The 8,929-nt window shown below is 68.3% G+C and overlaps 1 protein-coding gene across 1 annotated transcript in view; it reads left to right on the forward strand.

Moving 5' to 3' along the window:
- The window catches only part of H696_00323 (hypothetical protein), a gene marked incomplete at both ends in the record, with an annotated part of 6,009 nt that extends 1,023 nt beyond the window's left edge, over positions 1–4,986 (forward strand). The window contains 9 exons of the mRNA XM_009494170.1: positions 94–502; positions 755–1,599; positions 1,770–1,977; positions 2,120–2,221; positions 2,481–2,579; positions 2,707–2,805; positions 2,997–3,244; positions 3,530–4,184; positions 4,373–4,986. Of these exons, the coding sequence (XP_009492445.1) occupies positions 94–502; positions 755–1,599; positions 1,770–1,977; positions 2,120–2,221; positions 2,481–2,579; positions 2,707–2,805; positions 2,997–3,244; positions 3,530–4,184; positions 4,373–4,986 (3,279 nt within the window). The remainder of the gene's footprint in view (positions 1–93; positions 503–754; positions 1,600–1,769; positions 1,978–2,119; positions 2,222–2,480; positions 2,580–2,706; positions 2,806–2,996; positions 3,245–3,529; positions 4,185–4,372) is intronic.
- Positions 4,987–8,929: the final 3,943 nt, after the last annotated feature.

An 8,929-nucleotide genomic window follows, 5' to 3' on the forward strand; every position in this document is an offset into this window, starting at 1 on the left:
GGACAAGGTTGCCCTAACCGCCGGAACTGACCCTGCTCGCTTTGTCCTCCTCCTCCTCCTGCTCCGCCTCCTCCTTTTTGGGCTCTGCCTCAGAAACCGGTGGATCGCTTGGACATTGAGCCAGGCTTGACGGTGCAGGTCTTGTCAGAAAACTCGGCTCGGAGGAAGGCCCCCGCCAACGGCGCATCCGCCGGGTCGAGGGCCCGAAACAAGGAGGATTACGAGTATGGCGAGGACTACCAGCCACCGGAGGAGATTTCCGAGTACTATGAGTACGAAGAGTATGCCGACGGGAGTGCCACCGCCGGCGGTGCCAAGCGCCCGGCATCGAGGAGCCCCGATGAGCCCATCCTGGCCGTGGATTCCCCTTCGACCCTGGAACAACAACGGGCTGAGCGTTATCTGGACGACCTGGATGCCAGTGTCCCGGTCGTCGGCCCCAGCAGTCTGGACTTGCGAGCGCTCCAGGGCCGCATTCGGGCTATTCGTGTGTCTCCTGCGGGTGCGTCCTCCCCCTCCCCGGCGGCTGTGGTCGAGGCGAGCCCGGGGACTTTGCCCCCGGCCCCCTTGACCCTGTCTTGGATCTCGCGCGGACTTTCCTTCTTTCTTTCTTTCTTTTTCTAGCCCTCTTGGCGCTCGCGTCTCCTGCCCTTTGCTCATGCCCGGGCCTTTCGCGCTCACCCGGGCCCCGGTGCCGTGCCCCCGGAATATCGCCCTCTTACCCTTCCCCCCTTCGCCTTCTTCTCAAATGCAGACGGCGTCACGCTCTTTGGGCAGCCCAACTTCCGGCGGCCGCTGGTGTTCCTCCCTCCGGGCAAGGCGTACTACCTGTCGGACTTGCGCCAGCCGACGGCACACACCACGGCCACCGACCGAGGCGATCCACATGCACATGACGAAGGGCGCTTCCTTTCCGGAGAGGGGCTGCTCGGGGCCGTGATGTCGGTGCGCTTCGGCCCCCTGACCGAGGCCTCCTTCCATGCAACCGCCGAGGCCTGCCAGAAGGAGGAGTCCCTGCTGCCGGCCGAAGTGTCAGCCACACCCGGGCACATGCCCGTCGAAATGTCGAGCCTCACTGGGCCGGACATTGCCCTGCAGCTGGACGCCTTGAGAGTGGAAGCGTCGGATGTGACGAATCTCAGCTGGGTTCGCGTCCGCCCGAAGAACACCCCGGCGCAGGGCCACCGGGTCCGGCCGCCGACCGACCCGGAGGCCGATCCGCTGGCCGAATACCAAGCCGAGCATCTGGAGCCGATGGACCACCCGCGCGATCGGTCCTGGGCCGAGGAGACTGCATGCATTCTGCCCAAGGTCCTGCAAGGGGCCGTCATCGTCCACCCGGGGACATGGTTCCGAGGGGGAGTCCGCCAGGCAGTGGCCATGCAGCTGGTGGCTCCTGGCTCGGGGTCAGCACCAGCCAGCCCCGGGGCCGAGGGCGACCACCGGATCTCGGCGGAGCTGCTTCTGGCCGAATTGGCCACATTGGATCAGTCGCCGACTCGCGGCAAAATCATTCGCTCCTCGTCAGATGGCTTGGGCGAGATCAAGGGCGTGGCCCAGCGTATGGGCCACCACATTGGCTCGCTGGCCATGAGCAAGGTGCGTCGTGTGCCCTTTAGCTTGGGGGGGGGGGGGGGGACCTCGCCCCTTCGCAGATGGCGGGGGGCTGCCCCGGGTGGCGGCCCCCGGCAGCCGGCCTTTTGCTGGCCCTCGGCACATGCATCCTTATTCACCTGCCGCCGGGCGATGGACCCTCTCGGCCCCCTTAGCGGACCACGCTCACCCTGACGGCCAGCCTGGCTCATGAGGATATCACCATCGACATGCTGTCCAAGTGGAAGGTCAGCCACTTCGCGCACCAGGGCTCCGGTGCCCGTCATGAGGGGGCCCACCATGCCTTCCACGCCATCACCATCTCCGGGGAAAACCACACCGTCGGACTGCCTTCCTCGGTGGTTCGCGCGGCTCGTGTCCAGGGTACGGCGGCCCGCTGCATCGGAGTCAGGCCTTTCGTGGGAGATCCTGGACGCTGACATGTCTGGCACCGTGGCCTGCTTCTTCCCTTGCTCCCACCAATCCTGACCTCAAATGCCGGCCGATGTTGGCCGGCTGTGCACAGTGACCTGCAATGTGCCCTGTCCCCAAGGCAAGGGCAACTGCCTGTCCAGCCCGGATCATTGCCGCTGCATCAGCGGCTGGGATGGGCCTGCTTGCGAGACATGTGCGTCTGCTCCGGCTGCAGGAGCCCGGGCAGGGGGGGGGGGGGGGGGCCGGGAGGGGGGGGGGGGGGGGGGGGGTCGCGAAGGGAGGGGCAACCTCCGCGACTGCGAGCCGCATGCCTCACCATGCTTGGAATGGGCCGGGGATTTTTCATCTCACTCGAGGATCGCCCCCGGGCAGGCACGAAGCCCGAAGGCGGCCCAATGTCCCTCTGCTTGCCTCTGACCGGCAATTTGTCGCGCAATCATCCCCACGACCAGTCTCCTGCCAGCCAGCCTGTGGGCCGAATGGACGATGCTCACTCGAGCGCCAACAGTGCATATGCATGACCGGATGGCGCGGGAAGGATTGCAACACCCGTGCGCATCATGAACCATTGCTTGGCCCCGGCATGTTGAGGCCCGAGGGAGGGGGGCGAGCACCCGTGGGACCAACTTTGCAGGCACCCCCAGCCAATCTGACCCACCTGCCTTTCGACCGAGCCAGCCATTTGCTTGGAACCGTGTGTCAACGGTGCATGCGTGGCTCCGGGGAAGTGTCAATGCATCTCCAGCCAGTACACCGGGAAGCAATGCGAGCGTTTGGGTATGTGCCCGGGAGGGAGATGAAGGCCACTGCCGAATTCATCAAGCGCCAGTACCACACGCGCTCTGCCACACATGTGTCGCCCCATGCCCTGCTCCTTCGCTCTCCCCTCGCCCCCCCCCCCCCCTTGGCGACCGTGCTTCGGGCCTCGACTGACCTCGATGCCATGCGTACCATCGGCACATTCGCAGCCCCGGTGTGTGGGGACGGTAAGTGCGAGCGCCAGTCGGGCGAGTCGTGCGACTCCTGTCCGGCCGACTGTGGCGAGTGTGGCATTGGCGGCTCGGAGCGCATTGTGGTGGCCGGCGTCCGCGGCGGCCCCGATGGTGCTGGCGGCCAACCGGCGCCCGAACACTTGGCCGGCCGCCGGATCCAGGTCCAGCCGAAGCGCCTGCTGTATGACAATGAAGAGTCTTGGCGTGCGGGCACGGGACTGAAGGTGCGCATGCATCACTCTCTCTCTCTCCCTCCCCCTGACGGGGGTGCGGCGCCCGGCCCGAGGAGGGGGGGACTGGTGAATACTCCCCTTTTGGGGGTTGCAGCCTGGCCAGGTTGCCGGAAGGACACAATGTCTGGCTGACCCTCACATCCTGCGATCGATCCCGCCGATGTAAAATGGGCGCGTGTGGCTGCACGCGCGCGCCCGTGTCCACTCGCTTGCGCCCGTGTGTATATGTGTGTGTGTGTCTATGTATTTCGTCCTGTGTCGCGACTGGTTCTCAAGTCGCGCGATCCCCTGGATAACTCGACAACCGCCCTGCTGACCGCCGGTACGGCGGCCCTGCTGATTACGCTCCTGATGAGTGTTGTCGGCATCGGCCTGTGCTTGGCGGGCAAGCTTTCCCCCGGAGGCACGGCGACCGCGGCCGATGCCGGTGGCAGGGCGTCAGGCACATCGCGGACCGGCCGGTCGGCTCCTCGATCGGCAGACCCCTCCTCCGCCGGCCATGCAATCAGCTCGAGCACCAGCATGGGACGCTCGGCCCACATGGCCGAGAGCCTTTCCTTCCGCAGCGGCGGCCGCCGGGCGGCCACCACGGCTGCCGACACGCCGTCGCATCTCTTCCAGCACCAACCCCAGCACCAGCCGCAGCAGTCGCCCTATGGGCCGAATTATGTCGGCTCGGAAGGGACCCCTCCGGTGGGGTCGTCGGCCGGCATGGTCTCGCGCAAGTCTGCCCCGGGCGCCCACGCTCCGTCGCACTATTCCGATTGGGGAATCAACCAGCAGCAGCAGCAGCAACACCGGCCCCAGGCCAGCCATCCTCTCAAGGACCCGGGCCATATGGCCACTGGCAAGCCTCCTGGTCCGGGGAGCCAGCAAGGCGCCCCGGGGGCTCGATCTCTTTCCTGGGGCGTGCATCCGGACATTCCACAAGGTGCGGAGCCTCGCGAGAGGAGAGGCCCGGCTCGGCATTTTTTTGCCCCTCCGCCTACTGGGACAGGGGGGGAGAGAGAGAGAGAGGAAGAGAGGCAGGGGTGCTAATAGCAGCATGCTCAATCGTCCTGGCACCCCAACTTACCGGCATTGCGATCGGTCGCGTCCCCCTCACGCCCTGGCGTATAGCCCGGGAAAATCCCCGACGCATGACCTCCGGATTGGATCCCATCGGGGAGGCGGTCCACCTGGGGGGCATGGGACACCCGCCTCACCTTCAGACGCCTGCGCCCCTCCCCCAAGCGGTGGCCGCCTCGGCAACTGGTCCGGGTAGTGCGCCCCTTCGTCGGTCAGTTACCACGGAGGTCACCCCGCCGGGGATGGTCCTCCCCAAGAAGCCGGTGCTCAGTCGCCACCCGACCACGGCTGGGGTGCCGCCCCCGGCTCTTTCTGGCGGGGCGGTCCAGCCTGCCCATCTGCAGCAGCACCAGCCACTTATGGGCAGCTCTCCGCTTGCGGCCCCTCGGCAGGGACAATCCTTCCCGGAGCTCCGGCGCCACACCGGCATCCCCCTGCCGCCGTCCCTCAGTCGTACATCCACGGTGGAGGATCTCTCGGCTACGGGCGTCTCCATCGGCGGTGGTAGCAGCCACTTGAGGGGCGGCCGTAGCCTCACCTCCAGCGATGAGCCAGATCCGGCCGGCAATGTGGCTGCCACCGCACCAGTGGCCTCCGCATGGGGGACCACGCCCCTGCCGCCGGAACTGCCACCCCAGGCCCGGCCATCATCGGCTTCGCAATAGTGGGCGGGCTCCTTGGGGAAAAGGCCCACCAGGAGAGCCTCCGTGGCAGGCGTCGTGTCTCGGACATGCAGAGAGCGAGCACGCCACCGAGAAAGGGGGAAAGCCCGGCGGAGGGGGGGATCTTCCCAAGATCTGGCCGTTCTCTACTCCACAACATGAGGAGCGGGGGGACGGTCCGGACAAACTGCCCCAAATGCTTCGGGAACCCCACAATCCAATGTCCCTTCAATTAACTATTGAGCTTGGGCCGGGGTGTCTTGTGATACTTTCCGCCGGGCATTTCACATGACGCGCTTTGTCTTGGCAAGCGTGCAGTCCGGTGGGGGCCCGCCTCCGGTCTACGAACATCAGGCGAGTGTGGCGGACGGGGGCGAAGTTGCAACGTCCCAAATATGAGTATTCAAGGGGCGCGGGGCCTTGCCGTCGCCGCCGGGACGGCCGGGCGGGGGGGGGGGCATTTAAGCGTAAGTGAGCATATGTGTATGTATGTGTCTGTCTGTCTGTGTGTGCAAGGGCGCGAGAAGAGAAAAGGAGGGGGGGGGCAGGGGGGAAGGAAAGGCACCAGATATGAGGAAACTATGGCGGGTGAGCAGCGGGCTGGCTCCGGCTGGCTCGGCGCACATCGAGGGTAGGCGGGTCGGAAGCACTCGCAAGGACAATATGTCATGCCAGCTTACACGGCGCGGAGGGGGTCTCGGTAGTGGGGGCAAGAGGAATGCCACTGGAGGCGGTGGACATGGGGCGGAACGCCACTGAGATCTGCCAGCAAGCGGGGACAGCCTTCCGGTGTCAAAGTACATCGGCCGAATGAAGCCCGGGAGGTGGAGCTGGATGGGAGAGGATCCCGGCGACGGGGGCCGGGCCTCTCGCGGGCTGACACCTCACTTCTCGCATGTTCCAGGGGGGTGAGAGGTGCCAGCCATCGGCGGGCGCGGCAGTGATTCCACATGCACGGGCGGGCGAGCGGGCGGGCGAGCGGGCGGGCGGGCGAGGGGGTGGGGGGGAGCCGAAGAGGAGAAGCGCCTGGAGTATGGGCGCTGGTGCACGGCATCCGGAAGACCCGTGTATTCTTCCGGGTGATGTTCGGGGGTGAGACATGCGCACGGTGCACGAAGAACGGGGGGCGGTGGGGACGGGAGGGGGGGGGGGGGTATTGACACCCTGGCGGAGAGACGGTGTCAGGGAAAAAGGACTGCGGGGTACGTAGGGGCCGAGCAGGAACCATGTCGGGCCAGAGGAAAGCCGACAAGGGGTGGGGCCTCGTGCCAGGACGACGATCCCAGGAATGCGGCCGGAGGAGGGTTGGCCGGCCGGGCGGCGGCTGGCCGTCCCGCCGGGGGGGGGGGGGGGGGGGGGGCACCCTCCCCTCCGGGCCGGGGCCGAGGAGGGCGGGGGTGGCGCCGCGGTGACAGCCAGGAACGGCGAGGCCCTTGCCGCGGTGTAACCCCAGGCAGCGGAATAATCCAGGATGACCGCCACGGCCGCGGAGGGGTCTACCCCCCTCACCCCGCCCCGCCCCCCCCCCCCGCTCGCCCTGTCCCTCGGTCGCGGGCCCCCCGGCATCTGGCCGTGGGGGGAGGGGGGGCACCATCGGCAAGTGTGCCGCGTCACTTTCGCCCTGCTCGGGGGGCAGCCGGTGCTCGCACGTCCGAAAGGGAGAAGGCGGCGCCCCTTGGAGAGCCGGACACACGCCCCGGGCCGGCGCCTCATCTCGGCGACCGAGGGCAAGCCAGGCAGACGGCCCCTACGTTTCGAGTTCTGGCGAACTGGAATGTTCACCCGTCGAGGGGAACGCACGGGGCTCCGGGCGCCGAAGAGGCGGGCAGTGTGGGGCCGATGCCTCGGCGGGCTCTCGGCGGAGGATGCCCGCACGGATGTCCATTTTTTTTTTTTGCCGGCCGCCCCCTTCGCCCCCCTCGGCCCTCCGGAGAGAGGGGAGGGCGCAGGGCTGCTCCGGCGTGCCCTCAGCACGGCCCCCACACCGGGGCGGGGGGAGGTAGAGCCACACAGGGGGGGGGCTCCCGAAAAACAGAGGACGGGACTGTCCACACACACACACACACACGCACACACCCGGCTTCGGACACGATCCAGTTCCGTGCCTCTCTTGTTTGCCGGCTCACGCGCCGGTGTCCTGGAGGCGGGGGGCGGGGCAAACGCGCCATTTTTCTGTCCGCCCCGCGCGCACCGCACAACGAGCGGAGGCGTCCCTCGGCCCCCGCCCCCCCCCCCCCCGGTGCCACCGTGCCCAGGGGCTCCGGTTGAAATTCCTCCGCGCCCTCCCCCGGGCGGGAGAGCAGGATGAGAGGCAGCCGGAATAGGGGAGGCTGGGGGGTGGTGGGGCCCCATAGTGTGCCAGCGCGAGCAGGGGCGGGAGGAATTTCCCCGCCGGGGCAAGGCCCCCCATGCAAGAGGAGGCATACCCGGCCCCGCGGGCCGAGCAGCCCCGCCCCCCCCCCGGCCCCGCCCCGCCCGGGCAGACGATATGGCGGCCAATCAGCGTGCTGGATTTGAAATGGGGATTCCAACTTATTACCACCCCCCGCGCCAGGCCGGGGGGGGGGGGGGGGGCGCTGGCCTGGCGGGTGCAATGGAACGGGCAACGGTCGCGCTGCCCCGCCGGAGGATGGTCAGCCCGCCGGGCTCGGGGAAGGGGGCGCAAGGTGCCGGAGCCCTCCTGCATCGTTTGTCCTCGGGCCGGAAAGTCAGGATCCCCGCAGGGGTGTCCTCTTCGCCCTAACCCCCGACACAAACATCCGCATGTCCACCATGCCAGCCTGTCTCTCGGAGAAGATGCCGACCGCCGGGAGGCCCGTAAATGGAGCAATAAATAGTGCCCAATGATGTGTTCCCGGGATAGTGGCTTCTCCCAGGTCAGGATCCCCGGCGCACCATCTTTCCCCCCCCCCGGCCGACGGGCATCTTTAGAACGGGCGGCCCGTGTCGCGTCAAAAATGGCCCCGGCCCGCTGGCCCCCCCTCCCGCGCCTGGGCTGGGGGGGGGGGGGGGGCGCCGAAGGACGCCGGGCCCGGTATTTGGGCCCCCCGCTCCCCGCGCCCCCCCCCCCCCCCCCCCCCCGCCCGGGCCACCGCCCACCCCCCCCGGCCCCGCGCCCCCTTACCGCCGGGTCTCGGGTGTCCTTTTCTTCTCCACTCTAACCCCTCCCAGAGCGTCGACTGGACTCTAAATTCCTGGCCTAGCTGACTCCGCGCCCCGGGCGCCCCCGGCCCCCCCCCCCCCCCCCCGGCGTCCGGTCAGGCCCAGGGTGCGGCGGCCTCCTTCCTCGGCCCCGGTTCCCGCATCCTGTCTCGCCCCTGTCTGCCCAAGACGGGGACGGACGCGAGCCGGGCCCGTCCGGTCCTCCGCCCCCCCCCCCCACTTGCGAGGCAGCTGTGCCGGTCTCCCTGCCAGGAACAAACCCATATTCGCGCGATACAGCCAGCCGCCGCGGTCGGGACTCGAGGGGGAAGGGGGGGGGGAGCGGACCGGGGCGAGGCGGCAAGCGAAGGGGGATTGGTCCGCCAGGACTTCCCTCCTTCCCCCGGAGGAGGGAGAACTCCCGAGGGCGGGGCAGGGGGGTGGGGGGGGCGGGTGCCGGGAATGCAGAGTCCTGCCTTTAACCCACGCCTGCTCCGGGGGCATCGTACCACCCGCTTGGCCGCTTCTTCGACCCCCCCTCCCGGGGAGAATGTGGCTGCTGACCTTTTCCCTTGCCCCTTCTGCTTGGAGATCCCCCCTCCCCGCCTGGTGGAGCTGGCAATGCTCGACAGCCCGGGGGGGGGAGAGAAGGTGACGGACCAACGCACAGGGCGAACTTCACCCCGGGGCCCAGGCGCGGGATGGACAGGTACCGGGGGCCAGGGAGCTGGCCGCGCGCCGGGGCAGATCGGGCGATAGTTTCGGATGGGAGGGGGGGAAACGAAATCAGCAGGAACCGAACACC

The sequence above is a fragment of the Fonticula alba genome (genome assembly GCF_000388065.1).
Source record: "Fonticula alba strain ATCC 38817 unplaced genomic scaffold supercont2.1, whole genome shotgun sequence".
In the NCBI taxonomy this organism is placed as follows: Eukaryota; order Rotosphaerida; family Fonticulaceae; genus Fonticula; species Fonticula alba.